This window comes from Sus scrofa, chromosome 4 (genome assembly GCF_054392235.1).
Source record: "Sus scrofa isolate SSC_HxYL_T2T_F1_AM1 chromosome 4, Sscrofa_HxYL_maternal_Yorkshire_Landrace_v2.0, whole genome shotgun sequence".
NCBI lineage: Eukaryota > Metazoa > Chordata > Mammalia > Artiodactyla > Suidae > Sus > Sus scrofa.
The window spans coordinates 41,868,093-41,894,289 of NC_139386.1; the positions used below are offsets into that span (position 1 = coordinate 41,868,093).

At 39.8% G+C, this 26,197-nt stretch overlaps 1 protein-coding gene across 4 annotated transcripts in view; it reads right to left on the minus strand.

Annotated features, from left to right (window-relative positions):
- Positions 1-26,197, minus strand: part of INTS8 (integrator complex subunit 8) — a 57,169-nt gene that overhangs the window by 15,071 nt on the left and 15,901 nt on the right. For 3 of the 4 annotated variants that reach the window (XR_014843569.1, XM_003125559.6, XM_085022002.1), the window contains exons 8-16: positions 24,240-24,395; positions 20,017-20,117; positions 19,209-19,350; positions 14,386-14,456; positions 13,820-13,995; positions 12,567-12,700; positions 10,444-10,554; positions 7,300-7,501; positions 3,151-3,272 (exon numbers count right to left, since the gene is read on the minus strand). Coding sequence is in view for 3 of the 4 variants with exons in the window: in XM_003125559.6 (XP_003125607.4) it covers positions 3,151-3,272; positions 7,300-7,501; positions 10,444-10,554; positions 12,567-12,700; positions 13,820-13,995; positions 14,386-14,456; positions 19,209-19,350; positions 20,017-20,117; positions 24,240-24,395 (1,215 nt within the window). In the remaining variant the exon portion in view is untranslated. The remainder of the gene's footprint in view (positions 1-3,150; positions 3,273-7,299; positions 7,502-10,443; positions 10,555-12,566; positions 12,701-13,819; positions 13,996-14,385; positions 14,457-19,208; positions 19,351-20,016; positions 20,118-24,239; positions 24,396-26,197) is intronic. The other variant, XM_085022001.1, reaches the window with a different exon arrangement.

Sequence of the window (26,197 nt, forward strand, 5' to 3'; positions counted from 1 at the left end):
TTCATTAACCACTGCGCCACGACGGGAACTCCCACAAACATTTTTGAGCATCTCCTACGTGCTGGGTATCAAGCAAAGTACTGAGAATATAAAAATTAACTGTCCTCAAGAAGCTCACAGAGCAGAGAGGTGAACAAATAATTTACTACACAGTATAATCTCAACAAAAGAAACATGTCCACAGTACAACAGTAATGAGAAGAGCAAATCTGTGGAGAAAGGAAGTACGGAAAGCCTCAAAGAAACTACAGCAACAGGCAAAAGGGGGAAGGGCATCCCTGCCAAGTGAACAAGGAGTGCTCGCCCGCACAGGAGTATGAGAAGGCACTGTGTGTGCAGGGGCCCCTGAGCACCAGGGCACCACAGACAGAGCTGGCATGGCAGGGAGCGGGAGAGATGAAAAAGTGGGGAAGGAGAAGCTCCCAGAGCTTACAAGGCCATGAAGGCGAAGGCCGAGGTCTCTGTCCTACCACCAACCTCCCCTCTGCCTCCCACCAGCCAGACTCTTATAATCCAAGCGCCCATAGATCCTGTACATTTTCCAGTACACTACACCACCTCCCACCTTCATCCAGGGGAGAGGAGAGGCAGTTTTTATTATTTTAAAATGTCATATTTTAGTCACATGCTTAGGATTTTCTCCTGTGCTTTGTTTGATAATACATTGTCAAAGAAATAAAAAATATGTAATACAATGGAAAATAAAATTGACTAAAATCACCTAGTATTTCACTACTCAGAGATAATGACTGTTTATATCCTTCCAGACTCTTCCCTTTCCATAAGTATATATAGTCCTCACCAAATTTGTAATTTGGAAGCTGCTCCAAACTGTATAACTTTATTTATTTATTTGCCACACCCAAAGTATGCAGAAATTCCTGGGCCACGGATCGAACCTATACCACAGCAGTGACAAAGCTGGATCCTTAACAGCTAGGCCACCAGGGAACTCCAAATTGTATAATTAAAAAAAATATAATCCCAGAGTTCCCATCGTGGTGCAGTGGAAACGAATCCGACCGTGAGATTGCGGGTTCCATCCCTGGCCTCATTCAGTGGGTTAAGGATCTGGCGTTGCTGTGAACTGTGGTGCAGGTCGCAGACTCCGCTCGGATCTAATGTTACTGTGGCTGTGGTGTAGGCCAGCAGCTGTAGCTGGACCCCTAGCCTGGAAACCACCATATGTTGTGAGAAAGAAAGGAAGGAAGTAAGGAAAGGCCCTAAAATATACATACATACATGCATATTTTATATATATATATAAAATTCCTGACTCTAGACTTCTTTCTCTGATTCTTTTCCCCCTGACATTAACAAGGGAGTAAGGGGCCAGCTAGGTTAGGCACACAAAACCCTAACCCAGGTGAGACCATGAGATGCCCCAGTGGCTCTGCAGCAAGGTCACCACATATCCTTCCTCCTCTGTAGCCAGAACAGGGGGACGTGCAGGAAGTAGTGAGATAACCCAGCCCAAGGTTAGGCAACCTACAACACAACATCCTGTGCCCTTCCACACTGCAGGCCCTCACACACATGCCCAGCCCTTCTGGCACATGGCTTCACAGAATTCACTGCCAAGAGAAGCAAAGAGAGAAGCTACTGCACTGAGCACCAAGCTACCAGTCTAAGTGGAGATGATAATCTTGAACAAAACAGGCTCTCCTCTGAGAGTTTACTAAAGACAAAGGGACTGCTGAGCATAATCAGACAAATACCCTAAATATTAGAAACTCCTACCTCACAAAGTTCAGTCAAAAAAACAGAATCCAATGTCTGAAATTCCAAAGAGAAGTATGACTCAAGTATGATAATATATTTTTATGAACACCTTGAAGAAGACAAAAAGAAGGACAAAACAAAAGAAATCAATAAGTCTTCAAAGGGTTGACTGAAATGAGCTCAGTTTTTAGACTGAGCTCATTTCAGTTTTTAGACATGAAATAAGGAGGAAGAAACAAATAACCAAAAACAAATTGGTACAGTCTTGCAAGGTTCCAAGACAGTCACTGATTTAAGGGACAATGTACTAAAGATGAAATGAGGCAGATAAGAACAAAAGGTAATACCAAGCATTAAGAGAAGAATAAGGAAATCTGAAGGACCAAACACATACAAAAAAAAAAATGTTAAATCATGAAATGTTTTGGTTTTTTTAACTGCCAGATGAGAAAAGGAGAAAAGCTCACTGTTTATTCAGGGTAAACATAACATCAACACATGAAAGATAAAATCTTACGGAAAATCTTTTGTATATCTTTATTTTTTATTTATTTATTTTTTTGTCTTTTTGCCATTTCTTGGGCCGCTCCCACGGCATATGGGAGGTTCCCAGGCTAGGGGTCAAATCGGAGCTGTAGCCGCCAGCCTATGCCAGAGCCACAGCAACGCGGGATCCGAGCCGCATCTGCAACCTACACCACAGCTCACGGCAACGCCGGATCGTTAACCCACTGAGCAAGGGCAGAGACCGAACCCACAACCTCATGGTTCCTAGTTGGATTTGCCAACCACTGCGTCACGATGGGAACTCTGTATATCTTTATTTTTGACATTTTCTTCACCCAGAAGCATTTTCAGTTGTACAAAATAGATGTAATTAAGAAATGAGAATACACGAATAACCTACCCTCAGTTCACTAAATGCCTTCATATGGAGATAATTACTAATAAGAAGCAAATACACTAATAAGAATCAGGCATCAACTTAAGAGAGTTTAGTGGGGTCTAACCAAGGGTAAGTTGCTCAGATGGAAAAAGGGTGCAGCTCAGCCTTGACTGCTCCCCCAGTTCAACCCAGGCAGACCTGGGTATTACAGAGCTGAAACCAGGGTTTGATTACATCAATTAATGTAAGAAAAGCTGATTAAAATCTCACTAGTTTAGGATTATACCAAAACATTGGCTCCTAACTAAATTCTTGCTGGCATTCTCATAACTGTGGTGTATTAGGAAAAAATATTAGGAAGGGCAAACTCAAGTGCCTGAATTATCAAAAGCTATACTTTTACCTATAAACCAATAAGCATTTGTCCAATCTTTCACTGCATCTTAGAAAATGGACAAGATCCCTAAGTAGTATAGATCTAAAGAAACTGGTCCAATAATCCCACCCAAATAATCCTTTTATTTAGATTAAACACGAATTACCTTTACATATGGATTACTCTGAAGCAGAAATGCAGGAACCTGAAGCGTAAGGTACTCATTTTCTTTCCAGTTTAACATAAAAGCAACACACTCCTCGGCAATAACCTGACGAAGAGGAATATCTAATAAAGAAAGAAAGTAGTTGGAATTACCATCATTAACGTTAGAAGAACAAAGCAAAGAGTTCCTCAAATTCCAGCTAAACAAATTAAAAACAACAGAGAAACTAATACAACATTAAGTCAACTATACTCCAATAAAATTAAAAAAACAAAGCAAAACAAAAAAAAGCAACTCTCAGAATTCCTGCAGTGGTACAGTGGGTTAAGAATCCAACCAGTTGCTGCGAAAGTGCATGTTCGACCCCTGGCCTGGCACAGTGGGAGGATCTGGCGTTGCTGCAGCTGCATCTGGGATTTCATCCTTGGCCTGGGAATTCCATTTGCCGTGAGTATGGCCATAAAATTAAAAAAAAAAAAAAAAAAAAAGCAACTCCTATCAGAATGGAAAAAAAAGTTACAGATGAAAAAAACAGAAAAACTCTAACAATTTACACTTTTCTCTAGAAAGTTTAGGGTTTCTCAATAAGAGACTGCCACAGTCTCCACTGTTAATCAGCAAAAATCTGTACTAACAGCTTAACCTAAAATGACTAACACTCTATGTGAAGTCTAAAAGTTGGTATCTAACCTTTACAAATTTATCATTAAATTGAGCAGAGAATAATCACACAAACAAAACAAGTATGTAATGGTACAGTATAAACCTTTGGCACATTTAGAGCACAAAAACAGGTTAAACCATGTGTAAAACTGTAATAAATCTGAGTTAATATATTTTTCATTTTTTAATATTTTCTGATTAAAATGTAATAAGTATTCTTTTTTTTTTTTTTTTTTTGTCTTTTGTTCTTATAGGGCCACACCAGCGGCATAAGGAGGTTCCCAGGCTAGGGGTCTAATTGGAGCCATTGCTGCTGGCCTATGCCAGAGGCACAGTAATGCCAGATCCAAGCCATGTCTGCAACTTACATCATAGCTCACGGCAACGCCAGATCCCCAACCCACTGAGGGAGGCCAGGGATCGAACCCGCAACCTCATGGTTCCTAGTCAGATTCATTTCTGCTGCGCCACGACAGGAACCCCCCGAAAACGTAATAAACATTCTTAAGAGACAAATCATTCACTGACTCAAAAAAGATTTACTCTACAGATAACAATTTTTTTTTCTTTTTCACCCATACCTGCTGCATATGGAAGTTCCTGGGCGGGGATCAAATCTGAGCCACAGCTGTGACCTGTGCCATAGCTGCAGCAATGCCAGATTCTTAACCCACTGTGCCTCTGCAGGAACTCCTACAGGTAACAATTTTAAATTTTAAAAATATGAAAATAAAAATCACTCAGAATTGTTCAACCATTATTTCCTTTGAAACGATTATTAAACATACCTTTATATTAAATGCTACGAATTTCTGTAGTTCAAAGCATGTAATACTCAGGTTTTAATGTATTTCAAGAAAGAGAAAAAGAAACCCAATGGGTACTAAGTAACAATGCTAAAACTTAAAATGAAGAGAGCTACTGGAGGAGTTCCTGTTGTGGTGTAGCGGAAACTAATCTGACTAGTTACCATGAGGTTGAAGATTCGATCCCTGGCCTCGCTCAGTGGGTTATGGATCTGGCGTTGCCATGAACTGTGGTGTAGGTTGCACATATGGCTTGGATCCTGTGCTGCTATGGCTGCGGTATAGGCCAGCAGTGGTAGCTCTGATTCGACCTCTAGCCTGGGAACCTCCATATGCCTTGGGTGCAGCACTAAAAAGCCAAAAAAAAAAAAAAAAAAAAAAAAAAAAGAGAGAGAGAGAGCTACTGGAGTTCTCCACTGGCTCAGCAGGTTATAGATCCAGTACCACTACTGTGGCTCAGGTTGCTGCTATGGCATGGATTTGATCCCTGACCCGGGATCCCTGTGGCCCATATGACACAGGGACAGCCAAAAGAAGAAAGAGGAAAGCTATTAAACTTCTTGAGTACCTATATATTGTCTTTTCAGTCTTTCTAAAGAGTCTGTGCCTATGGCTAAAATAATTTGTTTATATCTCACTTTATTCCAAAATCAAATGGAGTCAACAAAAAAGGCCTAAGAACACAGCAAAATAAAATAAAAATACATTATTTGCCTCATCTTCTTAAAGAAGGAATGAAGACAGAAGTGAATTTAATCTCCAATGCACAGCAGGGCACTGTGCGCTGTGCACTTTGCCAAAGGAAGGCCAGACAACATTTGGCCCCAAGGCTTCCTTTATTTACTGCACATCTCTCTTTAGGAGTCCACAATGGATCTTGAAGAATCAGCATCTAGAGAGGAGGGTTCAATACTTTTCTCTGTAATAGTACATCCATCCCTTCCTTCTCATTTCAAACACTGTTTACAACACGGTTTGCAGAGCATGCGGTTTATAGCACAAATCATGGGATAAGTAGATGAACATTCAGTAAGTTAGGGGAAGAAAGGAGGAAAAAGTGAAATTACTCAAATGCCAGAAAGGTAAAACAAAGAGACTACAATTATTTAAAAGCATTTCTAACTATTTCAAAGAGTAAAAGCATACACTTAAGCTGGACTAAGTTTAAAACATAGTTTTTTCTGTCTCATCGTGACTTAGGCCAGATGCCTTAATCTCAGTTTCCTGATTTACAAAATGGGGAAAATTAAATAAGAGGCTACTTCAGGAGTTTTCTTGTGGTACAGTGGTGAAGGATCCAACAATGTCAAATGTCACGCAGAGGCTCTGGTCGCTGCTGTGGTGAGGGTTCAATCCCTGGCCTGGGAACTGCACAGAGCTGACGTGAGGACTAAATCAGTTATGCACCTAAGCTCTTAGAACAGTGTCTGACGTGTAGTTCACACTCAACACTAGGGTTTTTTTTTTTTAATTCTTTTTGTTTTTTATTTTAGAGAAATCATGTAGGAAAAACCAATCTTCAACCTTTAAAAAAGAAAATACTCCATTGACAGTATATATTAGATCAATTTGTATTATGCTATTGAAGGGCACTGATGCATTAAGGTTCAAAGGTATTCTAACTACAGAGAGCTAAAAGTTCTAATTTCTTAAAGAAATCACAATGTAGTGACAATTGAATTAATTCCAAAGATCCGAGAGGGCCAGCAGCCATTTGTTTGGACACATTATTACCATCTTCCCTTTACACCTCAGTTTTACTGTTTACAGTATTAAATGTGGACAGTATAATTTCATTGCTCTAAATATCATTAAAACACGTAAAATTCAGACAGTGCTTTAACTAAGCAAGACTTATCTGTAATCCAGATGATAGCTCTTATGATAAGCCCCTTTTCATATCAAGATATTTACATGTAGAAATGGAAAAGCAAAATCTGTTCCTAAAGTGACAAGTGAGTTCCTGACCCAGTGGAAATCATTTTGAGGGCCATCTACAGCAGCAATGAGGAAAGAAACCTTCGATAATAAAGCATCAATGTAGCCTCAAGGGCATGTTGAGTCCTCTCTCAGAAAATCTTAAAACTGCAATACGATTTCTGTAGTGTATTGAATGGTGTCCCCTCCAAATTTATTCCCAGCTGAAACTTCAGAGGATGACCTTACTTGGCAACAGAGTCTTTAAAGATCTGGTTAGATAAAATGAAGTCAGACTGAATTAAGGCAGATCCTAAATCCAATGACGGGTGCCCTTGCAAGAGGAGAGGAAACACACACACAGACATAGACACACACACACAGGAAGGCCAGGGGAAGAAGGCAAAGACTGGAGTGATGAAGCTACAAGCCCAAGAACGCCAAAGGCAGCTGGAAGCCACCAGACGCTACAGAGAGGCAAGGAAGGACTCCTCTTGGGCCTTTAAAAGGGGCAAGACCCTGCAGAACCCTTGATTTCAGATCTCTCTTCTCTAGAACTGTGAAAGAACAAATTTCTGGCCCCTATTTATGGCAATCATTTCCCCCAGTGTTCTCAAGTGAACTCCACATCTGAATTCTGTTTTAAGAGGAAAATAATTTTTTCATAGATGGTAAAAAGTCCAGTAAATATTCTTTTAGGATTTTCCCCCAGAGTTACATGAGTACTGAATTTCTGAAATTTGGCTTTGTAAAGAAGTCTTACCAGGAAGCCTCATTTCCAGATATCCTCGCACTCTACTAATAAGATCAGAAGGAGGTCTCTCTCCTGACTGCCCTGTTCCAGCTTCATGTGTGTGAATATCCAAAAGCAGCATCTCATTCAGCATGACCTGACGAAGTTTTGGTGAGAACTCTGTCACCAACTCCAAACAAGCAGCAAATAGCTGTTTAGCATGGGAAAAGTCCTATGAAAAGAAATAACAGAAGAGCCTGCATCATCCTTCCTCTGGAATAAAAAAATATGTGTCTTTATAAGTAAAGAAAAAAGAGGAAAAGAATTAGTTTAAATGGTTAACACTGGTTATCCAGGGGAGTGAGGCCAGATTATCTTTTTCTTTTCTCATATATATATATATTTTTTTTTGGTCTTTTTTTTTTTTCAGGGCCGCACCCACAGCATATGGAAGTTCCTGGGCTAGGGGGTCGAATCAGAGCTATAGCTGCCATCATACACCACAGCCATAGCAACTCTGGATCCTTAACCAACTGAGCAAGGCCAGGGATCGAACCTGCATCCTCATGGATGCTAGTCAGGTTCTTAACCTGCTGAGCTACAATGGTAACTCCTAGACTATCTTTTTCTTTATCATCTCTGCATTGCTGATTTATTCCAATTAATACTTAATTATTTTATAATTACAAAAAGATCTAATAATCAATACATGCTAAACAAGTTTTACATAAATTATAAAATAATGAAAATAAAATTTTTATATAATTATACACATACATTGTATAGGTATAAAATTCCATGAGTAAACACCCTTCTCCATCTCTAATAGTCAGAATGAAACTTTATCCCCTTCAGAGTTCCCGTCGTGGCACAACAGAAACAATCCAACTAGGAACCATGAGGTTGAGGGTTCATCCCTGGCCTCGCTCAGTTGGTTAAGGATCCAGTGTTGCCGTCAGCTGTGGGGTAAGTCGCAGACGAAGCTCAGATCTGGCATTGCTGTGGCTGGCAGCTGTAGCTCCGAATAGACCCCTTGCCTGGGAACTTCTATACACTGCAGGTGCGACCCTAAAAAGACAAAAATAAATAAATAAATAAACTCTACCCCCTTCAACAAGGTTCCACGTTCGAATGTTTTGCACATAACCCTATTAGCCTACATAACCGGCTAATAAAGAAATCAAATCAGCTATGATCCAAGCCCTTTCCTACATATGTCCTTCCAACTTTTCCAAAGATAAGCCTTCGCTCACTCTCTCCACATGCTTCCTTCACTCCTATAATCTGGCTTCTATCACCACATCATGAAGAAGAAACAGCTCTCACTAAACAAAGATCTAATTGTACTGCACACCTTTCAGTTACTTACTGGACTTAGAGGCTGTCTTCTCTTAAGAGGCTGGTCATTCTCTTTCTTTTTTTTTTTTTTTTTGTCTTTTGTCTTTTTAGGGCTGCACCCGCAGCATATGGAGGTTCCCAGGCTAGGGGTCTAAACGGAGCTGTAGTTGCCGACCTACACCAGAGCCACAGCAACGGAGGATCCAAGCCATGTCTGTGACCTACACCACAGCTCAAGGCAACACCAGATCCTTAACCCACTGGGCAAGGCCAGGGATCGAACCCGCATCCTTATGGATGCCAGCCGGGTTCGCTAACCACGGAGCCACGATTGGAACTCCAAGAGGCTGGTCATTCTCTTTCTTAACATCCTCTCTCTCCTTAGCTATTATGACTCCACAAGTCTGGTTCTCACACCTATCACATCGCTCTTTCTTGGATCCAAGGTTGGATCTCCTAAGTTCCGTATATTCTCCCAGGGAGATCTCTGCTGATTCTTAAATCTGTATTTCCAGTCCAGACTATTTCCAAAATAGATTACAAATTCCTTATGTAAAATCTACAAAAATAATTTTAAGGGTTTTTGGGTTTTAGCTTTTTCTTTTTTTCCTTAGCTTGGAATACAATCTTTTATTAACTGAATCTTAAAGAACACAAATAACAGGAAGTTCCCATTGTGGCTCAAGGGTAACGAGCCTGACTAGTATTCATGAGGATGCGGGTTCAATCCCTGGCCTTGTTCAATGGGTTAAGAATCCAGTGTTGCCATGAACTGTGGTGTAGGTCACAGAAGAGGCTCAGATCCTGTGTTGCTATAGCTGTGGTGTAGGCCAGCAGCTACAGCTCCACTTCAACCCCTAACCTGAGAACGTCCATATGCCATAGGTGCAGCCCTAAAAAGCAAAAAAAAAAAAAAAAAAAAAAAAAAAAAAAAAAAAAAAAAATGTACAAATAACAACTACTCGTGTTCTCTAATTTTTTTTTTTTTGTCTTTTTGCCATTTCTTGAGCCACTCCCGCAGCATATGGAGTTTCCCAGGCGAGGGGGCAAATCAGAGCTGTAGCCACCGGCCTACACCACAGCCACAGCAATGCAGGATCCGAGCCGAGCCGCGTCTGCAACCTACACCACAGCTCACGGCAACGCCAGATCCTTAACCCATTAAGCAAGGCCAGGGATCGAACCCGCAACCTCATGGTTCCCAGTCGGATTCGTTAACCACTGAGCCACGACAGGAACTCCATCTCTAATTTTTTAAAAGAAACAGAGTAGTATCCATATGTCCAAGACCATTTCCATAGTTACGAGGGTAAATAAAAAAGAATAAACCCAAACATCTAATTCTCTTAGGTCTATGATTATGATTTTAAGAGCAGGAAAATGGAGTTTCTCCTGTGGTGCAACAGGATCGATGGCATCTCTGCAGCTCCAGGATGCAGGTTTGATCCCTGGCCCAGCACAGTGGGTTAAAGGATCCAGCACTGCTGCAGCTGCCAAGTAGGTCACAACTGTGCCTCAGATCTGATCCCTGGCCCAGGAACTCCATATACTATGGGGTATATATGCTTCCAAACAAGAAAAAAAAAAAAAAAAGATCAGGAAAACATAACTGATTCTAATTCCTGGCTTCATGCTAAGTTAATAAAGCATATTCTTTTTTTTTCGGCCAGACCTGCAACATGTAGAAGTTCCCAGTCCAAGAACTGAACCCGCCCCATAGCAGCGACCTGAGCTGCTGCAGTGACAGTGCTGGATCTTTAACCCGCTAAGCCACAAGAAAACGCCAATAAAGCATATTCTTAGCCAGAGGTCAATGAATGTTATGCTTTTACTCACCTTAACAGTGCTGCAGTGTAAACCTTTGGCCATGAGAATGTAAACCAAATCTCTTGTTAAATTGTCTTTAATTCCCAGGATAACACCACTATAAACAGAAGGTACCTCCCACTAGAAGAAACAAAAATACATAAATACACACACACACAAAGCCATATCTAGATCAGAATCTTTCAGTAATAGTCAACACCATTTAAAAAAATCTTTCAGGAGTTCCCGTCGTGGCGCAGTGGTTAACGAATCCGACTAGGAACCATGAGGCTGTGGGTTCAATCCCTGCCCTTACTCAGTGGGTTAACGATCCGGCGTTGCCGTGAGCTGTGGTGTAGGTTGCAGACGCAGCTCGGATCCCGCGTTGCTGTGGCTCTGGCGTAGGCCAGTGGCTACAGCTCCGATTCGACCCCTAGCCTGGGAACCTCCATATGCCACGGGAGCGGCCCAAAGAAATAGCAAAAAGACCAAAAAAAATTCTTTCAAAGGTCATTTTTGAAAAAGAAAGCTCAATGACAGCCATAATGAAATGCTAATCAAAATGAATACATTCAGTATAATGAGCTACTAAAAAATTAATTAAATGCATGGTCTCTTTCTAAAAGATGGCCTATAAAAATAAAGGGAAAAAAACCCTAGGAGTTTTATGGATTAACCCACATGGTCCTCACAACAGTATTATTAAGTAGGCACCATTATCTCCATTTTACAGATGAGAAAATGGAGGCACACAGACGTTGACTCGCTGAAGATGATACATTAGTTAAGTATGGAGCTGGGATGCAAACTCAGTACCAGAATGCCCGCTCTTAATATCATGCTATATATACTTCCTCACCAATAAAGATGAACATGAAGAGCAATGTTAATGCTAAAGAAACACAACTAAAGTTCAGAGCAATTTTTCATTTCACTGCACTTTGCATGTTCAAACCCCATAAAATATACATCAACTTCTGGCTGCTTTCTATTGTACATACAGCAGAGCCAGAGGATGCAGTTAAATTAGAAGCACTGCCATATTACTTTAGTTTCGCCTCTATCTATGGACTAGTGCCCTCGTATCTCTAGCTACATTCCACTGAAATGTTTAAAAAGCTATTTTCATTTGCACTTTCCATACAGGAAAACTTTTAAATAGACAACTTCAGAAACACGTAACTAAATCAGCTTGACAGTTAAAAATGTTCTATAAAGTTTTTTTTTTTCTTTGTTGTTGTTGTTGTTGTTGTTGTTGTTGTTGTTGTTGCTATTTCTTGGGCCGCTCCCGCGGCATATGGAGGTTCCCAGGCTAGGGGTCGAATCGGAGCTGCAGCCACCGGCCTACACCAGAGCCACAGCAACGCGGGATCCAAGCCGCGTCTGCAACCTACACCACAGCTCACGGCAACGCCGGATCGTCAACCCACTGAGCAAGGCCAGGGACCGAACCCTCAACCTCATGGTTCCTAGTCGGATTCGTTAACCACTGCGCCACGACGGGAACTCCTATAAAGAAGTTTTAATGAAGTAGTTCCAAGCTGTAGGTTTTAGACTTCAAGAGTATATTCCCTATAAACACACGGCAAGTATTAGCTACAGACTGCATAAATAATATACCTTATTCACATATTTATAGATGTATTGAAAATGCATATAGAGGAGTTCCCATCATGGCTCAGAGGAAATGAATCTGACTAGAATCCGTGACACAGGTTCCATCCCTGGCCTCGCTCAATGGGTTAAGCATCCAGTATTGCTGTGAGCTGTGGTGTAGGTCGCAGAAGTGGCTCAGATCTGGCACTGCTGTGGCATAGGCTGGCGGCTACAGCTCCAATTCGACCCTAGCCTGGGAACCTCCATATGCCACGGGTGCAGCCCTAAAAAGACAACAAAAAAATAAAATAAAAAAAAGAAAATGCATGTAGATGCTGTAACCTGAAATATAAACTCATTTGTAGCTGTTATTGGTTTAACAGTATCTTTTTTGGCTATTTCCTATTTTCTCTGTCAACTGATGTTCAAAGGACACTGTCATGTGAAGGTCCTTCACGCTGTTAATGAACTGGTGACCAAAAGGGGCTCTTATTCTCAAAAAAGCATCAGAAAACAAGGGTAATTTTCTTATCTGTTCTTAACAGAGGCTTTCTTACCTTATTTGATACTGTCCAGAATTGGCGCTCTGAGGTCATCCCATGTAATTCAATTAAAATCTGTCGAATCCTCCAGGGATCCACTGACAGTATCAGTTGATGCTCCAACTGGCCAATGTTAACACTTGCTGAGGCTAAGAAAGGAAGAGATTTCCCTTTAAACAATGATTTGACTCAAAGGTATATATAACCCTATAAATATAAGAATGGTAATTTACTGAAATTGTGCATGTTTGTTAAGTACTGTAAGTTAAAAGAAACTCGCGAAAACTGATTTACTCAACATAATGCAAATTATGTATTAACTTCATCCTCATACAGAAAGCCTAACATAATCCGTATTATGTCTGCATTTAATACACAAATGCATGTAAGATAAAGATAATGAAAATATAAACAGACAAAAATCAATAACTGGTACACAGAGATATACAGAAAAATTTAACTTATATAGACAGTCTCCTACTTTTGAACATACTGTGTTAAAATCATGTATAAAATGTTAATTTTGAGTAATACACATCAAGGATATGTGTTTTTTTGAAGGGAGAGAATGAGGAGGTAGTAGAGGTACTGCCTTTCCAGTGAACCAAAAATGATCATTAAAATCCCTGATTATAACCCAGCTTTCAGATACAGTCTTCAATAATGCATTTCTACCATTTTATGTATGTTAATATTATTCTTTTCCTTTACAACTAGCCAAATTTAAATCTAATGAGGATCAAAGCAGCTGAAATTTTGTTCAACCAAGTGAATTTTCTGTCTCTCCTACATTGTTTAAAAGCTTGTATTTCTTACAGCAACACTGTATTTTCTACTTATATTCATAAAAATGCAAGCAAAAAATGGAAGGAAATAATCAAATAAGGCAAAAACGGCAGTGTTGCCAAGGCTGAACGTTTAGCCAGCAGACAGTGTCACAGTGATAAACTGGCTGAAATGCATGAAAGCCTGTACCTTTTTTGGTTCTCAACTGCTCCCCACCCCCATCCTGTTTTTTACCTCCAAGAACACAGTAGCCGAGTGAAGTGGGTCTATTTCCCCAGCTAAAACCTTTCATGTATCTAGGCTTAAATCTCCATTAATCAAAGACTCAGCAGAGTCCCAAGACTTAACTGCTTAGATAGAAATATAACCACAGAAGACAGGTAAACTTCTATTAATTACTGGCCTAAGTGAAACAAATACGAGGATATCCTCAAATACACTGAGGGGCAAAAGGTGCCAACATTTGAGCTAGCAGAGCTAACCTGGGATATCATAAAATGAAGTTACAGGTTTAATGCACAGATTCACTCTAGGGGATCTTTTCCTCATCTGATCAACAAGTAGCTTTCGTTCTTCATCTTTCAACAATGTAATGAAAAGCTCATGTGAAGAAATCATGAAAACATACTGCAGATCTTCCAACCCCAGACACACATTCCTAGATCAGTAAGAAATATTATAAAACAAAGAAGTGTATAATTTTAGTTTGGGGAAAACAACCATATTAACCAATTTTTATTAATAAACCCATATTAAAAAGCCACCATTTCATAAATTGCACAATAATTTGAAATAAGGTTAAGTATTCCTCTTTGGTCCTTATTTAAATTGTGATTTCAACGCTACATATACAAAAAGAGTAAGCGACAGAATCCTAGGTTTTGTGTGGCTACATGAATCTAAACCATAACTGTTCTCAAATACCAATTATTGACTGATTATAACAAATGCAGAACAAATCCTAAATGATAATAAAAGATATTTTTCTCACAGGAGTATAAGTTCACAGTTAAGGGGAAAAAAGAGAAAAGAAAAGAAAGGCACTTACTTTAGAAAAGCAGCCATGTTCCCTTTCAAAGAATCTGAAGCTTTTTCTAAATTTATTGATCTTGAACATACCTAGAAATTTGAGTAATTTTTATTTGAATATGGGTATTTTAAAATAATTATACTACTACAGCTTGAAAATTTTAGATATAAAAACAACAGAATCTTCCTTTCAAACACATATCAGTCACAGATTTCGTTAAGAAATTTAAGAAATGAGATAAAAGAAGACTCTATTAAGGGAAGTAGGAGTGGAATGTGACCATTTAGCAAACTAAGGAGTCCTGCCGAAATTTATAAAGTATGCTGCCAAGTTAAACAGAGTGGTCAAATTTAAGAATCACTAGTTCATCAGTAAAGTGAGATAAGATTCATCTGAGACAGATGAAAAGAATGGTCAATATTAATTAAGGTATACAGAACCAATGGTTGAAAAGGTAAGATTTAAAAAATAAACAATAGGAGTTCCCATTATGGATCGGCAGTAACTAATCCAACTAGGATATGAGGACACAGGTACCATCCCTGACCTCACTCAGTGGGTTAAGGATCCAGCATTGCATGAGCTGTGGTATAGTCTACAGACGCGGCTTGGATCCCGTGTTACTGTGGCTGTGGTATAGGCTGGCAGCTATAGCTCCAATTTAACCCCTTGCCTGGGGACTTTCATACGCCGCTGGTGTGACCCTAAAAAGAAAAAAACCCAAAAACAATAAAAGTAAAGAGAAACAAAACTACCTATGAAAATATTAGTTATCTGAAAATAATATTCTTATAATACTATTCTGAGTTTATTAGATTCGCTTCCTTCACACATATTATCAATAATCGTCCAAAAAAACATTAATGGAGTTCCCAGCCTGCCTCAGTGGTTAACAAATCTGACTAGGAACCATGAGGTTGCAGGTTCGATCCACGGCCTTGCTCAGTGGGTTAAGGAGCCGGCACTGCCGTGAGCTGTGGTGTAGGTTGCAGACGCGGCTCAGATCCCTCATTGCTGTGGCTCTGGCGTAGGCCGGTGGCTACAGCTCGGATTAGACCCCCAGCCTGGGAACGTCCATATACCACAGAAGTGGTCCCAGAGAAGCCAAAAAGACAAAAAAAAAAAAAAGAAATTAATGTAAAAATCCCTAAACTCAGGAGTTCCCACTCTGGCACAGTGGATTAAGAGCCAGACTGCAAGAGTTCCTGTAGCAAATGCAGCCCTAAAAAGAAGAAAAAAAAAAAAAAGGAGGGGGGTGAACTCTGTAGTGAATTACATCTTAGTGAAGCTATTAAAAGGAATAAAAAGGAGCAGTTCCCTTGCGTAGCAGCAAGTTAAGGATCCAGTGTCACTGAAGCAGCTTGGGCGCTGTTGTGGCACAGGTTTGATCCTTGGCCCAGTAACTTCCACATGCTGTGGGCGTGGGCAAAAAAAAAAAAAAAAAGAAGAAATAACAGTATTTTAAATTACCATGTTCAGAAATAGTATCTCTTAAAAGTACTATGCTCAGACGAACAGGTTACCTTGTCAGTATATATATATCACATCTAAGCATCTTAGAGAATTACAATATATTTACCTTCTAATAATTTTGCCTTGTATAGATAAATTAAGTTTTCTGCCATATGTAAGATCTTATGATAAATAATACTGGAGTGTCCTTTCATAACAGAATATTTCTTCAAATATAGAGATACACTGTACATGTGTCATGAATAGCTTAGGGACTATGTGATAACTCCTGATAAGCAATACAAGAGATAAGTTATATGAATTCACCTCAACTTTTTAAAAGTTAAAAACATGAAAAGGTGATATCGCTATAGATGCTATAAACATTAAAAAAATAATTTAAAACTTTAATTTTTTTTTTTTTTTTTGGTCTTTTTTTGCCTTTTCTAGGGCCGCTCCCACAGCATATGGAGGTTCCCAGGCTAGGGGTCTAATCGGAGCTGTAGCCGCCAGCCTACACCACAGCCACAGCAACACCAGATCCCAGCCTCGTCTGCGACCTACACCACAGCTCACAGCAACGTCGGCTCCTTAACCCACTGAGCAAGGCCAGGGATCGAACCCGCAACCTCATGGTTCCTAGTCAGATTCGTCAACTGCTAAGCCACGACGGGAACTCCTAAAACTTTACTATTAATCAACTTAAAAGTTTAGATGAAGTTGATAAATTCTTAGAAAAGAACTTTTCAAAACTAATCAAGAAAAAAGAATAGCTGATGAAATCACTGATGAAACTGAATCAATGTCAAAAATCTTCCAAAAAAATTAAAAAACTCTACAGGCCCAAAAACACCATTGGCAAATTTTAACCAACAGTGAAAAAAGCCAAAAATCCATTTTTACATGAACTTTGCCAGGCAAGGAAAATGATACACCAGAGCTCCTTCTACCAAACACTGTACTGGAGATCACTGTCAGCACAATAAAACAAGTCAAAAGAAATAAAAACGAAAAGGTTAGAGAAGGAAAAACTCAAAATGATTATTTATAAAGACTTTATTTAGAAAAATAAATGAACCTACAGATTAAATTAACAGAATTTTTAAGAATTTAGCAAAGCAGCTGGAAACAAAATCATTATTTACCAATGCATAAACTACTTTTTCTTTTTCTTTTTAGGACCACACCTGCAACATATGGAAGTTCCCAGGCTAGGGGTAGAATGGGAACTGCAGCTGCCGGCCTACGCCTCAGCCACAGGCAATGCCAGATCCAAGCCGCATCTGCGACCTACACCACAGCTCATGGCAATACTGGATCCTTAACTCACTGAGTGAGGCCAAGGATCTAACCCGCATCCTCATGAATACTAGTCAGGTTCTTAACCTGCTGAATCATGACAGGAACTCCCGCATAAACTATTTTTAAGTGCATTAAAAAGAAAAAGACTTCTATGTAAAAATTATAAAGCTCAAAAGGACATAAAGGAATAAATAAATCAAGAGCTACACTAGATCATGGATTAGAATATTCAATATTGAAAAGATACTAATTTGTCTTAAATGGGTTTTTAAGTGTAATGTAATTCCAAATTAAAATCCAACAGGCTTATTTGTGAAATTTGACAAGCTGACTCTATAAAGAAATGCCAAAGGACAAGAATAACCAATATAACTTTGAAAAACAAGGTTTGTACTTCAGATGCTATCGAGATAGGGATACTGATATATGGGTAAACAAAAGAGAAAAGTGGTACAGAACACAGCCCGGATACAGGCCCACAGACGTACGGACATCTGGCATTCAACAGAAGTAGCACTGGAGATTGGTAGAAAAAAAAGATGAACGTTTCAATAAATGGTACTGGAACAAGTGAGAAAAAAGAACATCAGCCCTCCCTATTTCACATGATGCGTAAAAATCAATCATAGATGAATTAAAGACCTAAATATGAAAAGAAGGCTAAGCTCTAGAACGTTTAGAAGATAAAATATAAGACAATTTTCATGACCAAAGGATATGAAAAGCTTTCTTAAGACACAGAAATCCACTAATCTTCTCTTTTATGGAAGATAGGTAAATTTTATTACAATAAAATTAAGAACTTTTAAAATAATAAAAATATTGTTAAAGGAGAAGTGAAACTCAGAGAAGATACCTACAATATTTTAAATTGGTAAAGGAGAAAATATATCAAAAAACTCTTGTGCCCCCCATGCAACAAAAAGACAATTCAACGGAAAAATGAGGCATACCACTTAGAACAGGTACCTCAAAAGATGAAATCTACATATATAAAAAAAATAAATGAAAAGCTGTTAAATTCCTCAGTATTAAAGGAAATGGACATTAAAACCTCAAAGAGATACCATTATACAGTGACCCTAACAGGAAACCTGACAGTACCAAGTGTTAGCAAAGATGAGAACTCGCATGCACACTGGTGGCAAAAACACTTTGAAATCATATAGTAATATTGCAGATACACTTTCTCCAGCAATGTAACAGACAAATGGTATGTGCGGGCACCAGGATATATGTATGAGTCTGTCCCAAACAGCAAAACAGCCACAAACAGAAAATACACAAATGTCCATCATCATGGGAATGAATAAAGAAACTGTTGCATGGTCATCATGTTGAATGCCTTATAGCAATGAGGGGGAAAAAACTGTATCTGCATACAATTTGAAAAAAAATCTCACAAATACGTTAATTGAAAGAGTTTATTTTCTATGATTTCATTTACGTAAAGTTCAAAACAGGAAAATTAAAGAATATTCCCTAAAGACGCACACAAAGGTGATACGACTATAATAAAAAGCAAGGAAATGATCATCACAAAAAAGCAGGGCAGTGGTTTTCTCAAGAAGAGGCAGAGAGGGTTTGGGAAAGAGCATAAAAAAGTCTTCTAGAGTGCTGGCAATGTTGTATTTTTGGAACTAGGAGTAGTAACTGTGCTCTATGCATTTCTCTCAAAGTCTAATTACATTAAGACTATTCAAGAGGTAGAAAGATACAGCAGAGACACAGATTCTGGAGCTCAAATAAGAGGTGAGAAGTCAGATCTGAGCGTTTTTAGCAAACAGGTGATTGAAGTTTTGAATGAGAATATAAAATGATATGAGAGGTTGAGTGAGTTAAGGACAAGACTTCTGTAAATAAAAACATTAAAGGGAGAGCAAAAGAGAAGTTGGTGGAAAACTAAGGAAAAGTGGATGGAGGAGAACCAGCAAAGATCACCCAGAAGATGACAGGGCGGGACAGCACAGTAACTATCAGCCAGAGAGGCAAGTCAGATGAAGACAGAAGAGCTCTGGCAACTAAGAGGTCACTGTTGGTAAACTTAAAGCAAAATTATAAATCGAAGGGGGAAAAAAATGTCTTACCTCCAGAAGAAAGTCTATTTTCTCTTTATTAGGTCTAAGAAATAGCTGATTAAATTGAACACTAATTGTTCTACCTTCCAATATATCACGGACTGTGTTACAGGCACAGACTTTAAAACAGATTTCATCTAGAGCTTCATTTCTGTAGAATACACAAATAGATACACTGATGTTAATTTTTTGAAAAAAAGGTATATATTACAAAACTAAACTCACAAGAATAAGTCATTTATTATTGAGAGAGAAGATTCTACCATATTCAGGCACATTAGTAAACATCTAAGTCAGTGGGAAACAAAAAGAACGGAGGGTTCTGAATTTATCAAGGGACAATTTAGCTACAGATTAGATCACAGACTCAAATTCTCCTGTGTACATTTTTTTCCCCGAAGTGTTTTTAAAATGGATTAGATGAGGAGTTCCACGTCAAGGCTCAGTGGTTAACAAACCCAACTGATACCCATGAGGACTCGGGTTTGATCCCTGGCCTCGCTCAGTGGGTTAAGGATCCGGCGTGGCTGTGGCTGTTGTGCAGGTCCGCAGCTATAGCTCTGATTTGACCCCTAGCCTGGGAACCTCCATATGCTGTGGGTGTGGCCCTAAAAAGACAAATTAAATATAAAATAAAATAAAATGGATTAGATGAAAATTAAAGTGGCTCCTCTGGCCATGTTAACTTCCCATATACTAAAAAAAAGGGGAAAGTACTATGACAGACATACAGGTAATTTAGAGGGATGCTTTTGATAAACCTGAAATAAACATTTATTCTTTTATTCAAAAACCAAAAAGTAATTCACTTACTTACCCCTGTTGAGCTTTCTGAAAGAGTTCTCTTAGGACTGACTGACGGAACTGGACAGGCAAATTGAAGGTTAAGTTGTCTTCAATGAAAATATTTATTGCCTCCTAGAACACAGACATAAAATTGCATCCATTTCAAAAATCATGACAAAGTTTCTTTACTTTAAGAATCTCTCTCCCGCCCTCCCTAAAAAAATTAAAAATAAATTGGAAAGTCTTTACATAATAGAAAATTCACCCTAAAGAGAATCATTAAAATATCTTGCTAAGAAAATCTTCTTTTTCAAAAATTTTAAAATTACGTTGAGTAAAAATTGATCACGGGGCATTCCTGTTGTGGCTCAGCAGTAATGAACCAACTAATATCCATGAGGACACAGGTTCAATCGCTGGCCTCGCTCAGTGGGTTAAGGATCCAGCATTGCCATGAGCTGTGATGCTGGTTACAGAGGTGACTTGGATCCTGTGTTGCTGTGGCTGTGGTATAGGCCGGTAGCTACAGCTCCAATTCAACCCCTAGCCTGGGAACTTCCACATGCTACAGGTGCATCCCTAAAAAGCAAAAAAAAAAAAAAAAAATTGACGATCATAGGCCTAAAGTGAGAAGTGAGAGAAGAATCAATAAATAAGCAATTCAGCTACATTATTAGAGAGAATTGTTTTTAATTCTTCTCATCCACTTTACTTTTTTTTTTTTGCTTTTTAGGGCTGAACCTGTAGCACATGGAAATTCCCAGACTAGGGGTTGAATCAGGGCTGCAGCTGCCAGTCTACACCAAAGCCATAGCAATGCAGGATCTGAGCCACATCTGCAACCTATACCACAGCTCACGGCAACACCAGATCCTCAGCCCACTGAGCACGGCCAGGGATTGAACCCCCATCTTCATGGATACTAGTAGGGTTTCTTATCACTGAGTCACAATGGGAACTCCACTTCTCATCCACTTCATTTATTTATTTATTTATTTATTTGCCTCTTCTAGGGCCGCTTCCCGTGGCATTTGGAAATTCCCAGGCTAGGGGTCTAATCGGAGTTATAGCCGCCGGCCTACACCTGAGCCACAGCAACGCGGGATCCAAGCTGTGTCTTCAACCTATACCACAGCTCACGGCAACGCCGGATCCTTAACCCACTGAGCAAGGCCAGGGATCGAATCCACAACCTCATGGTTCCTGGTCGGATTGGTTAACCACTGCACCACGACGGGAACTCCTCATCCACTTTAAACACGGGTTCATACACAAACTTTTCAAAACACTAAAACAATTCAAAATAATTCAGCTTAAAAAGTATATACTAAGAAACTATTCTTTTTTTTTTTTTTTTTTTGTCTTTTTTGTCTTTTTTGCTATTTCTTTGGGCCGCTCCCGCGGCATATGGAGGTTCCCAGGCTAGAGGTCAAATCAGAGCTGCAGCCCCCGGCCTACACCAGAGCCACAGCAATGCGGGATCTGAGCCTTGTCTGCAACCTACACCACAGCTCACAGCAATGCTGGATCGTTAACCCACTGAGCAAGGGCAGGGATCGAACCTGCGACCTCATCGTTCCTAGTCAGATTCGTTAACCACTGCGCCACGACGGGAACTCCACTAAGAAACTATTCTAATCAATTTATTTATTTTTACTTAAACAGTAAAAATGCACTTGAGGCAAATGGAAGTTCCCAGGCTAGGGGTCTAATAAGAGCTGCAGCCGCCAGCCTACGCCACAGCCACAGCAACATGGGATCCTCAACCCACTGAGCAGGGCTAGGGATTGAAACCACATCCTCATGAGAACACTAGTCAGATTTGTTACTGCTGAGCCACAATGGGAACTCCCTCTACTCAATTTAAATGGTTTAAAATATTATTATTTAGTGAATTATATAAAATACCCACATTATTAGTCTTTTTCTCAGCTCTTTAACAAGCAATGGAAGAGGAGAGAAAAAAGGGTGATAATCATGTGTGGGGAGATGGGGAAGATGATTTCCAGAAACGGCTAAAGCTAATCAGCTCTACCCCAAAAGTGCTGACAAAAATGGCTTCAAACTATACAGCAAGCACTATTTCACCTCCGTAACAAAACATGAGCAATGAGAGCTACAAAAGGGGCAAGAAAGCCACTTCCCAAATGTGAGAAGACATATTTGCCACAGCTGTTCGATAACTGCTTGCTCAGCACAAAAAAATATACATAGTTACTACAAAGAGGATACTACCACACACACAAAATAGCTAAATATGATTTCTAAGATACTCCCACATACATAACTGAAGTGATAAATTTCAGAGTTCCATCAAAATTGCTCTTTCCCTCTTCCTAGCTACTAACCCCACTACTTTCTGAGTTACACATTTTGGTACTTTATTATACTGACAGTAACATACGCCCATCTACGGTAATAAATCCAAGGTCTTGTTTGCACAGGTCTTACCATTAGGGACTTCCTTAAAGATTTTATCTCTTATAATTGATCCTTGCCCTTCATAAGCCTTACTAGGGATGTGTAACTGAAAGATCTGAGTGTTTTTTAATAAATTCATCTGTATCTGAAATCCATCTTCAAGAAGGTTTAATTTTCTTCCCTAGGGCAAAACAGAATTTGAAAAGGGGCGGGGGCAAGAAGGAGAGCGAGGAAGGACTCTCTCCTCACTTTTTCTATGTCCTCGGGCCGGGGAGGGGGTGGAGGTGGGGGTGGGGGGAACCAACTCTAGTTGAGAGAAATAAACTAAAACTCTAGGCTCAAAGTCCCTATCTTTTTTTTTTTTTTTTTTGCTTTTCAGGGCCGCACCTGCGGCATAGGGAAGTTCCCAGGCTACGGGTCCAATCGGAGTGGTAGCTGCTGGCCTACACCACAGCCACAGTAACACAGGATCTGAGCTGTGTCTTCAACCTACACCACAGCTCACAGCAATGCAGGATCCCTAACCCACTGGGTGAGGCCAGGGATTGAACCTGTGTGTCCTCATGGATGCTAGTCAGATTTGTTAACCGCTGAGCCACGATAGGAACTCCTCAAAGTCCACTGGAGACACAAAATTGAAAGGTATTTTTTAGCTTTGTCATTTAATAACATGAAGGCACTATTCACTTTCTAGAATGAAGGCTTTCCAATAAATATTTTAAAAGCTAATTCCCAGTAATTTTCATTACAAATTAAAGATACATACCCAGAGGGGGGCAAGAAAAAAATCTCAACAGGGAGTTCCCGTCGTGGTGCAGTGGTTAACGAATCCGACTAGGAACCATGAGGTTGCGGGTTCGGTCCCTGCCCTTGCTCAGTGGGTTAACGATCCAGCATTGCTGTGAGCTGTGGTGTAGGTTGCAGACGCGGCTCGGATCCCGCGTTACTGTGGCTCTGGCGTAGGCTGGTGGCTACAGCTCCGATTCAACCCCTAGCCTGGGAACCTCCATATGTCGCAGGAGCGGCCCAAGAAATAGCAACAACAACAACAACAAAAAGACAAAAAAAAAAAAAATCTCAACAGGCTAACCTGAGCCCTTTTCATGAGTAAGGCTGAGACGATGACCAGGCTGCCTGACAAGCGGGCTCTGTAATAGACTATCCAAACCTGTCGAAACTGCTCTGCTCACTTCCTCCTTCAGTCTTAACATCTACAGTGGCTAATAAGGCAGGGCTTCAAGGCCATATTTTCACATCAGACACAAGACTTTAGAATTAAGAGAGAAAACTAAAAGTTCTCTTCCTATAAGTTAAAAGCTCTACCTACAGAGTTTCTTACAGAATGTATTTAAAATGGGCAATGTTCCCATTGCGGCACAGTGGAAATGAATCCGACTAGGAACCACGAGGTTGTGGGTTCAATCCTTGGCCTTGCTAAATGGGTTAAGGATCCAGCATTGCCGTGAGCTGTGATGTAGGTCGCAGACAAGGCTCGGATCTGGTGTTGCTGTGACTGTGGCGTAGGCCGGCAACTACAGCTCCAATTTGACCTCTAGCCTGGGAAACCACCATGTGCCATGGGTGTGGCCCCAATGAGTCAATGCTTTGTCCAATGTGGTCCAATGCTTTGCCTTGGAGTTTATCAACTAAAATTTCTCACTTGATTCTTGTAAGAAGCTTAATTACTAAAACTATTTTATAGGCTAATCAGACAGTTTGACTTGCCCCAAATCACATAATTGCAAATGGTGGTGCCACGATTTGAACTCAGCTCTCTGGCTTCCAATACTTTTCAATTAACACTACTGTAGCCTTATCATACATCCATCTTACCTGATAGTTGCCAGATCTCAAACAAATATGGACTTGACTATATGGAGTCAACTGTTGAGATGTACTATCAGAAGAAGGTACAAGAACATCACATGCTTGACAATAGCCAGCTAACCGCTTCTCATCTATGGTACAATGAAGAGATAATGAACCTATCTGTAAAGTAAGAGGTATATATCATTATCCATCAAAGTAATAGAAACAACAGGCTAGCACCCACTTAGTGCATTTTAACAGTACGAGAAAACGCTAACAGAAAATTCAGAGCTGGTGGAACCTTAAAACTAAAAAGGTTAAAGGATTAGAGCAGGGGTCAGCAAACTATTGCTCACAGGCCAAATCCAACCTGTGGCCTGTTTTTACAGCACTTTGACCTAAGAACAATCCTTAAGGTTGTAAGGGGGGGGGGGAATGATAATATGCCACAGAAACTGTATATAGCCCACAAAGTCTAAATTATCTATTAATTAGCCCTTTATAAAAGTTTTCTGACTCCTGCTTTAGAGTTTCAGCCCAATATAAAAATGCAGACATTATTTTCACTCTGTGGGTATGACGATGAAGATATTAATAAAGAATGAAAAGTGTTAAAAACAAACTTTAAATATTTTAAAACCCATATGCTTGGCAGAGATTTAAAGGCAGACAGCAAAGAAAACTAAATCTTCACCCGACTGGAAAAAACAGAAATGCTTCCACAGGAGTTCCCGTCGTGGCTCAGTGGTTAATGAATCCGACTAGGAACCATGAGGCTATGGGTTCAATCCCTGGCCTTGCTCAGTGGGTTGGGGATCCGGTGTTGCCGTGAGCTGTGGTGTAGGTCGCAGACGAGGCTCAGATCCTGCATTGATGTGGCTGTGGCGTAGGCTGGTGGCTACAGCTCTGATTAGACCCCTAGCCTGGGAACCTCCATGTGCCGTGGGAGCGGCCCAAGAAATGACAAAAAGACAAAGAAAAAAAAAAATGCCTCCACCAAAACAGAAAAAAACCAAAGTTTTAAATTGCAACACCTGAAATGCCATAAAATTAGAAATCTGGTGAGTTCCCCACACAAAGTAAAATGGGGATTCCCAATTAGTCTAGAACAGATTTAAAGTAAATCTCTAGCACATTTAATCAACATCTTTGGTGAAAAAAGGAATGACTGAAGTGGGAAGTTTTTGGGCACCAGGCATACAAAAACCTAGTCATATACCTTAAAATTCAGTAGTCTGAATCATAAAAAGAAAAATGAAAATAACATGAAAGTTATCCTACTAGAAATTAAACAAATGCATTTTTTAAAGATACTATAGGGAGTTCCCGTCGTGGCACAGTGGTTAACGAATCCGACTAGGAACCATGAGGTTGCGGGTTCGGTCCCTGCCCTTGCTCAGTGGGTTAACGATCCGGCGTTGCCGTGAGCTGTGGTGTAGATTGCAGACGCGGCTCGGATCCCACGTTGCTGTGGCTCTGGTGTAGGCCAGTGGCTACAGCTCCGATTCGACCCCTAGCCTGGGAACCTCCATATGCCGCGGGAGCGGCCCAAAGAAATAGCAAAAAAGACAAATAAATAAATAAATAAATAAAGATACTATAGTTCACACATCAGATTAGCAATTAAAAAAAAAATTCACTGCTGATGGGAGTGCCCTCAATGAAAGGTACCTGGAAAGCAATGTGGTTTCATATATTACAGTCTTTAAAAAGTTAATGACTAATCTGAACCTAATACAACATTGTAAATCAACTAAACCCCAATAAAATTTTTTTAAATATTAATGATGATTAACATGGTAATTCTACTTGCATGAATTTAACCTGAAAGTTTCTAAAGCCCATTTATGAGAGAAGATATAAGTTTTGCAGCCTTATAATAAAAACAGAAAACATCCTAAATGCTCAAACATTAGGAAAATGAAATTACAGCACATCTATATAACTGAATAGGACATTTAAAATGTCTATTCAAGTATTTA